Source organism: Macaca fascicularis, chromosome X, assembly GCF_037993035.2.
Source record: "Macaca fascicularis isolate 582-1 chromosome X, T2T-MFA8v1.1".
NCBI classification, from domain to species: Eukaryota; Metazoa; Chordata; class Mammalia; order Primates; family Cercopithecidae; genus Macaca; species Macaca fascicularis.
In genome coordinates, this window is record NC_088395.1 from 126,023,967 (window position 1) to 126,039,908 (window position 15,942).

A 15,942-nucleotide genomic window follows, 5' to 3' on the forward strand; every position below is an offset into this window, starting at 1 on the left:
ACAATAGGAAAATATTTAACCAAATTATGGTACATGGATATTCTGGAATATTCTACATCCATTAAGAAGAATGTGGTAGTTCTGTATGTACTGATGTGAATATCTCCAAGACATATTATAAAACAGAAAACAGAAGTTATAGGGAGACTGTAATAAAATAGAAGAAAACGGAAGTTATTACATGACTGTAATCCCAGCATTTTGGGAGGTCGAGGCAGGTGGCTCGCTTGAGCCCAGGAGTTCGAGACCAGCCTGGGCAACACAGCAGAATCCCGTCTCTACAAAAAAATACAAAACTTAGCCAGGTGTGTTAGCACACACCTGTAGTCCCAGCTACCCAGGAGGCTGATGTGGGAGGCCTGCTTGAGCCCAGTAGGTCGAGGATGTAGTAGGCCAAGATTGTGCAACTGCACTCCAGTCTGGGCAACAGAGTGAGACTCTGTCTCAAAAAAAAAAAAAAAAGAAAAGAAAAGAAAATATAAATTGTAAACCATAAGCACAATATGAGCCCATATATACCCCAGAAGCCCTGTATATGTGTATTTGCATGTAAATGTATGTGGATACATAGAAAGAGGACTGAAAATACAGCCACAGGCTGGGCGCGGTGGCTCAAGCCTGTAATCCCAGCACTTTGGGAGGCCGAGACGGGCGGATCACGAGGTCAGGAGATCGAGACCATCCTGGCTAACACAGTGAAACCCCGTCTCTACTAAAAATACAAAAACTTAGCCGGGCGAGGTGGCGGGCGCCTGTAGTCCCAGCTACTCGGGAGGCTGAGGCAGGAGAATGGCGTGAACCCGGGAGGCGGAGCTTGCAGTGAGCTGAGATCCGGCCACTGCACTCCAGCCTGGGTGACAGAGCGAGACTCCGTCTCAAAAAAAAAAAAAAAAAAAAAAAGAAAATACAGCCACCAAACCCACAGTCGTGGCTACCTCAGGGGAGGGGGATGGAAATAGGGGCTCAGTCAAGGGAGTAGTCAGTGTGCTTCCCTATTGTTTGACTCTTTTATAGCACGAATGTATTCGCACGTTACCCATGTAATTTTTAAACATTTTTAATATAAGAAAGAAGAGTTCTCACTCAACTTTGCAGCAGGGGTAATTAGGATGCAGAGTCTGAGAGGAGCTAAAAGGAAGGCAAAATGAAAGAGTGCTCCTGAGAACTGGGAGAGCGCCCCACTCCCCTCCCCAATTACATTTCCTGTTTTCTCCTCATCTGCAGTCACCTGTGGTTTTGAAATACGTTATACCACGTTTCGTATCACAGGCAGAAACACTGCTCTCTTTTTCTTCTGCTTCCTCTCCTGAGGACACACCAATTTTGTCTTTTAATTGAATATTCGTAAAGTTCATATTATCAAGAACAAGTTACGGCGGTTCCAGCTGCGCATCTTTCTCTCATGGCTGTTACTGAAGATAAAGAGTCCTTTAAGCACCCAAGTAGGCCACCTCTGTCCCCCACTCCCCTCGGCCCCTCTTCCAACCTCTGTGATAGTAAGCAAGCCGTATTTGAGGCCCCTGGGAACTGAGGGTGCATCTGTGTCAATGGAGAATTTCCTGCCTCTGTTTCAAACCAGGGTGGCTCAGTTAGTAGCTGTCATTCTAAAGAATGATAGCAAAAAGTTTGAAACTCATTGCTGATGACTAGGCTGTCCCTAAACTTTCTCCTTTGGCCATTCCCATCCAAATGCTAGGAAAGTGGCCAGGTGCAGTGGCTCATGCCTGTAATCCCAGCACTTTGGGAGGCCAAGGTGGGCAGATTACTTGAGGCCAGGAGTTCGAAACCAGCCTGGCCAATATTGGGAAAACCCGTCTCTACTAAAAATACAAAAATTAGCCAGGCTTGGTGGCTCATGCCTGTAGTCCCAGCCAGTTGGGAGGCTGAGGCAGGAGAATCGCTTGAACCCGGGAGGCGGAGGTTGCAATGAGCTGAGATCGCACCACTGCACTCAGAGGGAGACTGTCTCAAAACAAACAAACAACCAACCAACAACAACAAAAATGCTAGGAAAGGAAAGAAACACTGAAATTGGACTCTCTTCAGTCACCTACTGGTGGGCCCAAGCTCTCACACCTTCCCTTTCTCCATTTCCACTCCCAGCCCTGAACACTGATCTCTGAATGACCCTGCAAATCTCCAAGGCTATGAAACCCGTTTCATCGCTTCAGTGATACACGATGGAATATTAAGCAGCCGAGAAAAATGTTTTCTAAGAATATTTAATGACAAAAGGAAATGCTCACCAAAGGCAAACAACAACAGGGAAACCAACCTGTATGCACAGGGGTCATCCCAATGATGGGGGAAAAGTACGCATTTTTTAAAAGATTAGAAGAACACATGCCAAAATAATGTCAGTGATTTCTTTTGGGTAGAGAGATTGTAGGTGATGTTGCTTTTCTGGGTTTTCCAAATGTCCTACAATAGGCATATTTTACTTTTATAAACAGGGAAAATGTTATTTTTTTAAAAAAGATTCTATGATGATACTTTCCTGGGTAGGAAAGTGGCCTCAGATATTTTAGAAAAATCTTGAACTACAACCAAAAGGTGCTTGACAATTTGGCTCATCAGAGCATTTAGCTTTCAGGCAGTTTTATTGTATATAAAACATTTATTTTACCAGCAATACAATAAAACCCTCTTAGTCTTCTTATTATAACTGCCTTTTTATTTATTTATTTTTTTTTTCTTTTGAGACAGTGTCTCACTCTGTCACCCAGGCTGGAGTGCAGTGGCACGATCACTGAAACCTCCCCCTCCTGGGTTCAAGCGATTCTCCTGCCTCAGCCTCCTGAGTAGCTGGGATTACAGGTGTGTGTCACCACACCCAGCTAATTTTTGTATTTTTGGTAGAGACGGGGTTTCACCATGTTGGCCAGGCTGGTCTGTAACTCCTGACTTCAGGTGATCCACTCACCTCGGCCTCCCAAAGTTCTGGGATTACAGGCGTGAGCCACTGTGCCCAGTCCCCTTATTATAACTTGTTATTATATATAATACATACATAACTGATAGTCATACAGTATAATTTCTTATTATAATGATTCATGTGAACCAGAAGTCAAATAATATATCCTGAAACATGTAGCAAACAGTCTTGATGAAACAATCAGGTAGCTGATAGCTTCCTCTGCTGCCTCCAATGCTGCCAAGGATGCCGCTGTATTATCAGTCAGAAGAACCATATGGTCATAAGAACCATAAAAGCACTGATAAGTTCCCAGAGGTTTTGTTTTTTTTTTTTTTTTCCTAAGATGGAGTCTCACTCTGTCTCCCAGGCTGGAGTGCAGTGGTGCGATCTCAGCTCATTGCAACCTCCGTCTCCAGGGTTCGACTGATTCTCCTACCTCAGCCTCCCGAGTAGCTGGGATTACAAGCACCCGCCACCACAGCCAGCTAATTTTGGTACTTTTAGTAGAGACAGGGTTTCGTCATGTTGGCCAGGCTGGTCTCGAACTCCTGACCTCAGGTGATCCGCCCACCTCAACCTCCTAAAGTACTGGGATTACAGGCGTGAACCACCGCGCACGGCCAAGTTCCCACAGGTTTAAAAACAATTCTCAAATGCATCCAACACATCAAATATCAGAATGTCCCTCATACTAATTAAGCCAGGCTAAGAGGAAACTGAGTAGTAGCAATGCCCTATCCTGGGAAAGAGAAATGTCAGGGCTGTTCTAAGGAGAAATAAGGCCTGCAAAAGCTGGCAGCACCCCCAAGGGGCCTCAGAAATGCCCTTCAGTTGGGGAGCAGTTGTGCTGAAGAAGTACAAGACAGACTATCCTTACCAGACAGAGGAGGAGGCCCATTTTTGGCAAATCCAATAGATTAAACTGATTTTAATACACAAGATAAATTCCAGAGTGGCTTTTCATTCTATAAAAGGATTCACAGCAGGATTCCATTAAATAGCCGGCTCTCCTACTGCAATGAAAGCAGGATTCAATAGACAAACATTCAGCTGTCATGTACCTTTATAGGAAGACAATAGCTATCTACACCTAGATGGACAGGCAATATCTGAAGGGTTGTTTCTGTTCCACTTACTGAGAGCCTGCTGAACTAAAAGCATAGACCGACCTTCCCTACAACTCTCTCCCCACCCAGCTCAAGGGGTCAAAGCAGGGAAGGGGTGGGGTTCAATTCTGCCACCTCATTTGGAAGCAGACGCAGGCAAGGACCTAAAAGAAATGAGGGCCGGGCGCAGTGGCTCAAGCCTGTAATCCCAGCACTTTGGGAGGCCGAGACGGGCGGATCACGAGGTCAGGAGATCAAGACCATCCTGGCTAACACGGTGAAACCCCATCTCTACTAAAAAATACAAAAAAACTAGCCCGGCGAGGTGGCGGGCGCCTGTAGTCCCAGCTACTCGGGAGGCTGAGGCAGGAGAATGGCGTAAACCCGGGAGGCGGAGCTTGCAGTGAGCTGAGATCCGGCCACTGCACTCCAGCCTGGGCGACAGAGCCAGACTCCCTCTCAAAAAAAAAAAAAAAAAAAGAAATGAGGCTGGAGAAAAAGGAAACATAAGCACCACACGATGTTAGAGCTGGAAACGCCCTTAAAGATCACCTAATCCAGCCCTTTAGTTTCACAAAAGGGGAAACAGAGACTCACAGAGAGGAAGTGACTTGGCCCACGTCACAGACTGATTTAGTGACAGAATAGTGCTAGGATCCAGGCCCCTGTCGAGCCGACGGCCACTCTCAAATGGAAAAGCTGACTCAAGTGGCACATGTGTTTCTTTATGCTGGTAAAATTCCGGGACACTGAGCTTCTGGCTTGATGCTGGTCAGCGGCAGAAGGGTCAAGGAACCGAACCTGGAAACCCGTGAGCTCCCCAAGGTGGTTCTGGCCCACAGAAGGTAACTGAAGCAGTCAATACGGTGCAAGGCGTTCATTGTGTGTTCCTGCTCTCTACTCACTTCCCCACTTTTCCCTCCCGTTTCCCTCTCATTTCCCTCTCGTTTGACTGCGGCCTAAGCCTCAGCCTGGCCAGCTGCCCAGTTCTGTTTAAGAACCCCAAGGCTAACACACAAGCCTAAGTCTAGGTCAAATATCCCCACCTCAGGCCAGGGGTGACCCCTGCTCAGGGTGAGTGAAACTTTCCCACAAAAGCCAGCCAGATTCTCTGGAAGCCAGGCAGTTGAAAGAGAGTTTTCTAGGTGTTCTGGCTATTGTTACCTTCAATCTGCTAAAAAAGAAAAGGTTTACCCACAGGCCTCTGGGTGAATGCCCAACTGCCCTCTGGGGAGCCTGAATTTGCCTCTGCCTCCATCTGGTCTTGTTTAATGGGGATCTGAAAAAACCCAGTTCCTGCCTCCGCGCCAGTGTTCAGAGCTGGGGGCCTCCAATGTGAAAGGAAACCAAACACGACCTCACACCTCATCAAGGCCAGGAAAACAGAGTTCTGCCCCTGTTACCCCAGGGCCTTCATTCCGGGTCAGAGAGGGCCATGGCAGGGGAAACCTGAGCCCTGAGGCCTGTCGCTGAGAAGACCTGCAGATCTTTTCCCTGGTCACCTTTAAGTGAGTGGAACGGATGACCCAACTCCAGGGCCAGTTGAGAGCCCGCTGCATAATTCAACAGATGGCTGCCTCTAATGAGAAGACACTGAAGAAGAGGATAACATTATTTCTCACCCTCCTGAGCATGTGGCCTCCTTCCTCTGTGCAGGCAGCAGAGAAACCCACGGTTTCAAATCCCAGCAGCAGAAGCCTCCTCCTGCCAAACCGAGGAGGAAGGGTCTGTGTTTCTAATTTATTCTGCGCCCCCCCTCCAGTTGTTACTTAAAATAATCCATCATTACATGGCTGGTGGCTCCAAGATTTTTATTTAAAGCAATATGGAGAAGAAAAAAAAAAAGAAAGAAAAAAGAAAACCCACACAACCCGTGACTGTGCTATATTGGATTTAAGCTGAGAATCTTTTTAATATCAGAGAGTCTCCAAATCACCCTAGTATACTCTTCCCTGGGTCCTATGGGGGTGCTGAGGGAGTGTAGTGAAAGAGGGGGAAGAGAGGCCATGGCAGGATTTTGATTTCTTAGAAACATCATGAAAAGACCAGTGTTTTTAAACAAGGAATCTGTGTCATCTGGTGGGTGTTTAATTGTATCACCCACTGACCAGCAATAGCACTTCGGACTAAGTAACTTGGTCTCCCTACACCCATTAAATAAAGAGAACAGTAATACTTGTCCAGGAAGCCATTGGGGAAAATGAAATCATACAGATGGAAGCATTTTGAGATAGCTGAAAGAAACATGTTACATCTATCCATGGCTTTCCTTCTTTCTTTCATCTGTCTTTTTTTTTTTTTTTCTTTCTTTCTTTTTTGAGATGGAGTCTTGCTGTGTCGCCCAGGCTGGAGTGCAATGGCGCAATCTCGGCTCACTGCAACCTCCGCCTCTCGGGTTCACACCATTCTCCTGCCTCAGCCTCCCGGGTAGCTGGGACTACAGGCGCCCGCCACCATGCCCGGCTAATTTTTTGATTTTTAGTAGAGACGGGGTTTCACCGTGTTAGCCAGGATGGTCTCCATATCCTGACCTCATGATCTGCCCTCCTCAGCCTCCCAAAGTGCTGGGATTACAGGCGTGAGCCACCGCACCCGGCCTCACCTGTCTTGAATGTAGTTTTAATGTACGTGCAACTAAAAGCCCTTCTCAATTGTTTATGCTAATGTTAAACCATGGCTCTGATCATCCAAAAACCCAGGCAAGTCCAGAAATCAGCCCTACTTAGTTTGGGAATACCTTTTTCCGGAGTACTTATCTTCCTAATTAGTTTTGCTCAGGCTAATGCAATGGGTTTGCTCCCTTATAGCACACAAAGGCAGGGGCCATGCCTGGTAACAAAGCCAGCAATTAATAGAAAATTTACAGCAGAGACTCCACAAAGTAAATGCTATGCACACGACTGCAGATCAAAATCTCATTAGACGATACAGACAAATCACTCTGCTGTAATGTAGTTTTGTATTAAGAACACCACTAACACTCACATTTCCAGGATTTAGGATAGGAAGAGGAAACAGGGCTTATTCCTGCCTTTCATCTGGAAGCTCTGAGAGGACAGAGTTCCTGTGTGCCTTGGCCACCACTATATCCCCAGCACCTGGCACAGGGCCTGGCCGATTAGTGCCCAGTGAATATGTGCTGAAGGAACGAATGAAAATAAAAGTGGGTGAATTGGCAAATGAAATGTTCCCAACCCAGTAGCAGATGTGAGATCTCACCCACCTTCACACCTACCCATTTCCTATTTGAAGCCCTCAGGAAGCCCTTCCTGTCATCCTCTGCCTCCATTCACTGCTGAGTTAGGTTCTCTTAGTAATGAAATCTCATGGCAGGCAGTCACTCTCCTGTGTAGCACTTATCACAAAGATAATTAGATAGTGATTTGTGTCTGCCTCCACCAGTTCCTTGAAAGAAGGGACCATGCGCATTTCGGGGACATTGTCATTCTGCCCACTTTTTATTTTGAAAAATCCCAGGCTGGGTGCTGTGGCTCACACCTGTAATCCCAGGACTTTGAGAGACCAAGGCGGGCAGATCACAAAGTCAGGAGTTCGAGACCAGCCTGGCCAACATGGTGAAACCCTGTCTCTACTAAAAATACAAAAATTAGCCGGGCATGGTGGTGCACACCTGTAATCCCAGCTACTCGGGAGGCTGAGGCAAGATAATTGCTTGGGCCGGGCACGGTGGCTCAAGCCTGTAATCCCAGCACTTTGGGAGGCCGAGACAGGCGGATCACGAGGTCAGGAGATGGAGACCATCCTGGCTAACACAGTGAAACCCCATCTCTACTAAAAAATACAAAAAACTAGCTGGGTGAGGTGGCGGGAGCTGAGGCAGGAGAATGGTGTAAACCCGGGAGGCAGAGCTTGCAGTAAGCTGAGATCCCACCACTGCATTCCAGCCCGGGCGACAGAGTGAGACTCCATCTCAAAAAAAAAAAAAAAAAAAGATAATTGCTTGAACCCCGGAGGCGGAGGTTGCAGTGAGCTGAGATCGCGCCACTGCATTCCAGCCTGGGCGACAGAGCAAGACTCCGTCTCAGGAAAAAAAAAAAAAAGAAAAGAAAAAAGAGACATCCCAAACCCACAGAAAAGTTAGAAAATAATGCAATGACTGTTCAAAAAACCCTCAAATTTAGAATCAACATTTTTAAATATTTGGGGCCATGTAAACTTTCTTCCGTGTTGTATCACCAATAGAGCTAGGTAATAGGGTTTTGTTTTCTGTGTTTGAGGTACGATACTATCTTTAGTGGGTGGTGGTAGGAACGCCTGAAGCAGAGACCTCAAAGGGAATCAAAGAGTAACTGCCACGTGATGATAGCAAAACCAGAGTGCAGCAGCAATCTTTTCCCCACCTGAAGACAGTTGCTCTGAGACAGTTGACCCAGACCAACCCCAGCTAACTTTGTAGAGCAAAGTTAGCCCCTGCAAGTTCATTTGGGAGAACGACCACTACCTAGATTGCCACTGAAGAAAGCTCCATTGTTCACACTACGGGACTAGTTCAAGCCAGAATCATCCAGATACTCTTTGTATGGGCCAGCATTTACAGTCTGGATCCCAGAATGCAACACTGAAAGGAACAGCTTATTAAAAGAGCCAGCACATGCAGCTTTTGGGGCCTGCCCTGTGCCTTGGTTACCTTGGACAAGTCATGGAACTTCTCGAAGTATATATCAATAGCAGCCCAAGCCACCTCATAGGCAGGAGGTGAGGTGGGGCATCCCAAAGATCTTCTATAGTTCTTTAATTATTTCACAGTGTCCACAATTTGTCACTCCAACTAGACTATAAGCTTAAAAGCCACGAACGTTTTGTTTTGTTTTGTTTTGGTCTTGTTTTTTGAGACGGAGTCTCGCTCTGTCGCCCAGGCTGGAGTGTAGTGGCGTGATCTTGGCTCACTGCAAGCACCGCCTCCCAGGTTCACCCCCTCAGCCTCCGGAGTAGCTGGGACTACAGATGCCCACCACCACGCCCGGCTAATTTTTTTGTATTTTTAGTAGAGTTTAACCGTGTTAGCCAGGCTGGTCTCAATCTCCTGACCTCGTGATCCGCCCCCCTCGGCCTCTTTTTTTTCTGTTTTGAGACGAAGTCTTGCTCTTTTGCCCAGGCTGGAGTGCAGTGGTGCAATCTCGGCTCACTGCAACCTCTGCCTCCAGGGTTCAAGTGATTCCCCTGCCTCAGCCTCCTGAGTAGCTAGGATTATAGGCACGCGCCACTACAGCCGGCTATTTTTCGTATTTTTAGTAGATACGGAGTTTCACCATGTTGGTCAGGCTGGTCTTGAACTCCTGACCTCATGATCTGCCCACCTCAGCCTCCCAAAGCGCTGGGATTACAGGTGTGAGCCACTGAGCCCAGTCCAATCACGAACATTTTTTAAAGCCTACTACCTTTTTTTGTCCAGTTGACAAGGGCTAACCATAGTGCTGGCCACATATCATTCAATCAAATAAATATGGACACAGTGGAGAAATGGTGTTGTCACACCAAACCCTTTGTGGTGTGCATTCAAATGGGATGGACTTGTATTATGTGCACCAGAATTGAGCTTCCAAAGTTGGCTGCATGCAATATAAGCCCTACCCAACAAGCCTTACCCAACAAGGCTTGTTTTAATCACTAAGGATGTTTACCCACAGTGACTCTCAACTGACTCTAGAAAGAACACAACCACTGCTTACACACACACACACACACACACACACACACACACACACACACACACACTAGGGCACTTACTCGTATGGTACCACATCTCAGAGCTCATTAAAAAGAATTCTTGGCTGGGAGCAGTGGCTCACGCCTGTAATCCCAACACTTTGGGAGGCTGAGGTGGGCAGATCACAAGGTCAGGAGTTCGAGACAAGCCTGGCCAACATGGTGAAAACCTGTCTCTACTAAAAATACAAAAACTAGCCAGGTGTGGTGGCGGGCACCTGTAATCCCAGCTACTCGGGAGGCTGAGGCAGGAGAATCACTTGAACCCGGGAGGCTGAGGTTGGCAGTGAGCAGAGGTTGTGCCACTGCACTCCAGCCTGGGCAACAGAGCAAGACTCCGTCTCAAAAAAAAAAAAAAAAGAATCCTAAGCTAGCCACACTTAGGTTTATTCTCTAGTCTTCTGTTCCCAAACCCTGAATACATGTTCCTTGGAGGAAACAAGCAGCAACCAGATGTCCAAGGTCTCCTGAGTTAATTCCATCTTCCCTGGTGAATTACAACTTCTTGCAGACACAAAGGAGAACAGAGAGACAAATGACACATAAACAGGAGCTTCACTGGCTGGGGGAGGGGGGCATGGAGAGTGACGTCAGTTTTCCCAGAAACCCATTTATCACGATAACAAGGTCTCGAGTGCTTAGGCTGCTCTTTCAGCTTCAGAATCTGGCGTACAATTATGTTCTTCATCATACAGTATGGCAAGGCCAGCCAGAGCAAACTGGAGCCATGCAAAGCAAACCAAGTGGCCCTAAACCACCCCCTCACCCCCATTTGCAGAACAAAGGGCATCTCTGGGTTGCCTGAGTTGTGCCTGAGGTGAAACACACACAATCTTCTGGAATGTTCCCCTTTGCAACATCTGCCCTGCAATCCTAATCCAGGCAAGAGAAACTGGTGAGAATATGGAGGACAGGTCAATGCAAATTCATTAGCTGACATGAAAAATCATTAGCCTCATTTTTGGATGGAGCAAGTGTAATCCCAGAGATTAATTCCTCTACTTCATATACCATCTCTGACATGCAGGTAACCAGGAGCAGAAAAGCCACAGCAGAAAAGAGGGAGCCCTCAAAACACTAAAGCAATAAACAATGAGAGTGCCAATCTTGGGGGAAGAAAATTCTCTCAAATTCCATCATCACAGAGAATGTCTCCTGTCTACTCCTGGTCCTTCCACATCATGACTGCATAAAGTGCACTGTGCTAGGGTGTGCAGGGGGTGGAGGAGGTTCTGAAGAAATGATCCTGCCTTTCCAAACAGGGGCAAAAGAGAGGAATACATTAATACATATTCTGTAGAGAAAATACTATCAGATTCTGGCTTCAGATTTTGAAAAATCAATTTCAATTACACCAAATACCTAGAGGCTTTTTTTTTTTTTTTTTTGGTACTGTAATTGCATTGCATGAACTATTTTCCTAAACAAGTAAGCTACAAGGTTGAAAAACATTTTTATGTGGTTCAGAGATTTTCGTCAAGTAGCATTTGGTGTCATGGGATTTGACCTACCTCTGTCTCCCACTCCTTCCTCACCTCGGGGTGCTGGTGGGCTTCTTAAAGTCCCAGATACCCATGGATGAATAGACAAGCTAGGGTGTCCCCCCCAAATGGAATTCATCGCCCTTTGCAACCAAACTTCTGGTCTAAAAAACAAACATGGAGCCTCAGGTCACTTCAACATGGTTTCTCTGCACATCGCAGGCTGGAAAACTTCAGTTCTTTAAATGAAGATTTTTTTTTTTTTTTTTTTCCCCGAGTCGGTCGCCAACAAAAAAAGAGACGGCACCGCTTTTGCGAGTCTCACACTTATTTTCCTGAGTCTCCATAGAAAGAAGCCAGCTCCACAGGTTTTGGCACACAAGCCCAGTTACACTGAACATGCACCCGAGACAGATCCTCAGAGGCCCGCTCCAAAACATGCCAAAATACGCAGCCAGCCACCTACAGGCCAGCCAACTGCACCCTACACTGACGCACAAATGAGACCCAGAGGCACACAGCACAAGCAGACAGAGAGGCGTTCGGACACACACCACAGAGGTGAGCACACTCAGAGAAACAGGCGGACTTCTTTGGGTCACAGACAGAACCCTGGCGCCGCCGCCGCCCGCCCGGGAAGACACGAGCGCGCGCGCGTGCACACATACGCGCACACCGATACACACACAGACGCAGTCACATATGTAATGCATATAGAGAAACCTTATCCCAGCCAGTCACTTCCCCGCCCCCCTCGCCACTCACAGCCTTCTGCCCCAGGCTAACCCCAGCCCCGCGCCTCTTTGCCTATGCCGTCCCGGGTCACAACGGGCAGCCGTGCGCAGGGGCGCGGCAAGGCCAGGGTGCCAGGGACCTGGAGGGCTCGGCGGCTCCTACGGCCATTCATTCGGCAACGCCCCAGCCGTGGGGCCGCAGCTGCAGCGAGGGAGGCGGCCGCACTCACTGCGGCTCTTGGGCAATGCAAGTTCAGCCGCCGGCCCACAGGCTTTGCCAGCCCCCCTGCCGCCCCCCGACCCCCGCGCGCCACCACCGTTTTCCGGGACTGGCTGGGGGACTGAGCTGCTGACCCCGGGAGCAGAAGTCCCACCGTGCCCTCGGCTCCTGGATGCTGCCTACTGCCCTCCTCGCGATGTGGGGGCGGCGGCCAGGTCTCCTTGACCCTCCCCAGGCCCTGGGCCCTGGCCCTGGCACCCAAGCTCTGCACTTACCACCTGGCGAGCTATATCGGTCGCTGCCATCGCTCCTGCGTCCGCCAGGGCTGCCACGGGTGCAGCCGCAACGGGAGCTACTGCACAGGAAACAGAGGAGCTCCTCCGACAAAGAGAAAGTGTTACACTTCGGGCGCGACCAAGTCCGGTGGGGGGAGGTGCAAGGGAGGGGCCCCCTCGCCGCTGCTCCAACCCCAACCTCCCCTCTACCGCCCACTCCTTGAAAGTAGGGTATGGAGAGGGGGCGGATTTAACGCGCCGCTTCCCACTTCGGCCAGCCCAGTTCCAGTTCTTCCTGCAACCCCAGCCGCAGGCTTCTGCGAAGGGGGGCGGGGGCTCCCCTCGGTGACCACGTCCTCTGCCCCCCCCGCCACTTGGCTCCGTGGTACGTCCCGACCTCTGCTGAATTGTCACAACCCCCTGCTCTCCTTTACATCCCTAAGTCCCCAGACCCCGGAGGCTGGAAGGGAGCCCCCGCCCCTCCCCCCTCCCATGCTAAGCTCAGCGGCCAAGCTCTGCAGTTCTCCTCCCGGCCCCCGGAAGCCCCCTTCCTTTCCACCGAGATCCCAGGGTGCTTAGATGGGTGCGCCTTGGCCGCTGGAGTCTCGATGCCCCACTGTCGTGTCTCCCTCCCCCCATGGCCCGGGAGCGCAGCTGAGGCCGAGGTACAGGGGAGGCCTGCGGCACCTGCCGCTCCACAGTAGAGCTTAGCAAGGGGGCCGGTGCGGGGAGCCGCACTGCAGTCCCGCAACTGAGCTGAGCTGTGGCATGTGGGGTCCGAGGCTAGAGGTCTTGAGATGCTGCTTCTGCCCAGGGGTTTCCAAGCCTTGGGTGCTGTGGGCTGTAATTTCGTGGAGCAAAGCTCACCACCTTTGGGTACGTAGTACAGACGGAACCCACGCCTCCTCTCTCCGACCCAGCCCTAGACGCTCAGCAAGACCAGAGACTCGGACTACCCACCCCTTCTAGTACCAGAGGAGGGGCTGGGGATGAAGGTTGCCAGCTCTATGGAGCGAGATGGAGGGGCGGGTGACGGGGAGCGGCCTCCAGTCACTCTGTCCCGCCCCCTGATTTCTCCTTGACCCTCATTCAGCCCGGGACAAGGCGGCCAATAGGGCGCAGAGGAGAGAACTTCCGAAGGCAGGAGTGTGCCCGCCCGCCCTCCTTATCCCCCTGGCCCACCTCCGCGGGTCCTCTCTCGTGGGCACCTCTCCACTTCTCCGGCTCTGGCGCCCTCTCCTCTCTCCTGGGGCTGGCCTCTTGCTAGCTCCCTGTCACTGGAGCACGCTGGCAGATTTGGCATGCCCGAGGCCCCAGCGGGAGGGACAGTACATTCCACTCCTCAAAAGGGCAGGTTCCCTGCTGTGGGAGAGAGACCTGGGCCCGCCAGAGGGACCCCAGATGGGGGAGGGGATGACAAGCCTATGGAGGAAACCCCGGCCCAAGAGGGGGCCCCAGTGGAGCATGGGAGATGACCCCTTAAAGGCCCAAGGCTGGAGCAGCTGAGGGGGAGGCAGGAGAGAGGAAAAAAGAAAAGTAGGAACCAGGGAGAGAGAGGAAGACCCAGAGGCCCTGGTCTCGGAGAAGTCAGGGAAGACAAGAAAATGGAGTGGCCAAAGAAGAGCATGCCTGGCACTTGGTTCCACCTGCTGGATGGAGCTTCTCACATTCTCTCGGGAAGCCCTTTATGTATGTACCCTGTGCGCCTGGAGAACAAGGGCTCAGCGAACGCATCCCGGGGCCGAGTGTAGGGCCTCGCAGCCAGGAGGCTCTCCATTAAGCTGAGGGCAGAGAATTCGGAAGCGTGCGTGGGGGGCGGGGATAAGGAGGTAGAGACACAGTGAGGGAATAGCAGTAAGGACAGTCATGAAGAGCCAAGTATTCAGGGAGCGCCACTGTGCGCCTTCATTGTGCTGGAGACCCAGGAGCGGCCTAAAGAAAAAAGCCTGGCACAATCAGGGTTCAGTGCAGGGGAGCTCCGTGAGACAGAAGGCGTAGGCCACAGGGCGGATGGCGGTGGCAAGGAAGAGGGGCAGCTGGAGTCTTTCAGACCCTCTGGAGCTTTGGGGCAGGGCCTGAGCCCTGGATTGGGTTGGCAGTGACACGTGGGACCAGGGCTATATCTGAGGAACTACGGTAAGGCTTGGGCCCCAACCGGATGGGGGCGGGGAGTCAGAGGTGACTGGCGGCTTCCAGGCTGGGTGTCTGGGACAGGGCTCTTCCCTGGCAAAGGCTAGGGCGAGTTGGACTGAAAGGGCCCGAGGTCACTAGCCCCGATCTGGACTTGGGGTTTGGGGTGGTGGTGGGACAAAAGGGGAGAACTTGGAAGCCAGAGCAGAAAGCTGCTGCCGGAGCGGAGCGGGAGGGGACTGGCGGGCTGCGGGGCTCCCCAGGAATCCCCCACGCGCTGCCCCGCCCGCCTTAGCACTCCTCACGGATTGAAGCTCCGAATTTACCGGCCCAGCGCTGGGGGGCACCTGAGCACGGAATCCTTGGTGTCTCATCCATATGCCCCATTCGGCCCTCCGGTTCCTGGAGCCTACCAGAACCTCACTGCGGCCTCCTCTTCCAAAACGCTGAACCTCGAAGACCTGAACCAAGTGCTTAATTCAAGTCTTCTGGGACCCTTTGTTTCCTCCAATACCTGTCCTGTGTGACTACAAGCCCCTCCTGGGGCCTGGGCCTCCAGCCTCCTTCGATGGGGTGTGGGTCAGTGTGTGTGTTGGTCTTGATGTGTGAGTAGATGTGTCGGTGTGTTCGTGTGTATTGTCAGTGTGTGCTAGCTGTGTGTCTGTACATCTGTGTGTCAATGTGTGTGTTGGCATGGGTTTACTTGTGTTTGTATTTGTGGTTGTGTCTGCCGGTGTGTGTCCATGTGTGCATGTTGGTGTGTTTTGCGGTGTTTCAGTGTGTCAGTGTGTGTTTTGGCATGTGTTGGTGTGTCAGTGTATTTCAATGCATGGTGAGTGTATGTGTGTCAATGTGTAGAGCGGTGTTAGCTCACTAGCTTTACATACCTTATCTCAGTGCAGTGGGCCAACGACTGAGACGTGTGAATCAGAGCACTCATTTCAATAAAGAGATTTGGAAACTCTCTGGGATTATGCCTTTCTTTTTTTTTTTTTTTTTTTTTTTTGAGATGGAGTCTTGCTCTGTTGCCCAGGCTGCAGTGCAGTGGCACGATCTCTACTCACTGCAACCTCCACCTCCCAGGTTCAAGCAATTCTCTGCCGCAGCTGGGACTGCAGGCACCCACCACCACGCCCGGCTATTTTTTTTTTTTTTTCAGTAGAGACAGGGTTTCACCATCTTGGCCAGGCTGGTCTTGAACTTCTGATCTCGTGATCCACCCGCCTCGGCCTCGCAAAGTGCTGGGATTACAGGCGTGAGCCACCGTGCCAGGCCTGAGAGCTTGCCTTTCGGTCTTTGTCCTGAGCCACCTTCTCAGGAACAGGGGAGATGGAAGGGTTGAGGAGGCAAGA

At 50.5% G+C, this 15,942-nt stretch overlaps 1 protein-coding gene across 14 annotated transcripts in view; it reads right to left on the bottom strand.

Annotated features, from left to right (window-relative positions):
• The window catches only part of SEPTIN6 (septin 6), a 79,853-nt gene extending 67,300 nt beyond the window's left edge, over positions 1 to 12,553 (bottom strand). For all 14 annotated transcript variants that reach the window (XR_012430269.1, XR_012430272.1, XR_012430273.1 and 11 more), the window contains exon 1: positions 12,461 to 12,553. Coding sequence is in view for 9 of the 14 variants with exons in the window: in XM_005594460.4 (XP_005594517.1) it covers positions 12,461 to 12,490 (30 nt within the window). In the remaining 5 variants the exon portion in view is untranslated. The remainder of the gene's footprint in view (positions 1 to 12,460) is intronic.
• Between the last annotated feature and the right edge of the window lie 3,389 nt (positions 12,554 to 15,942).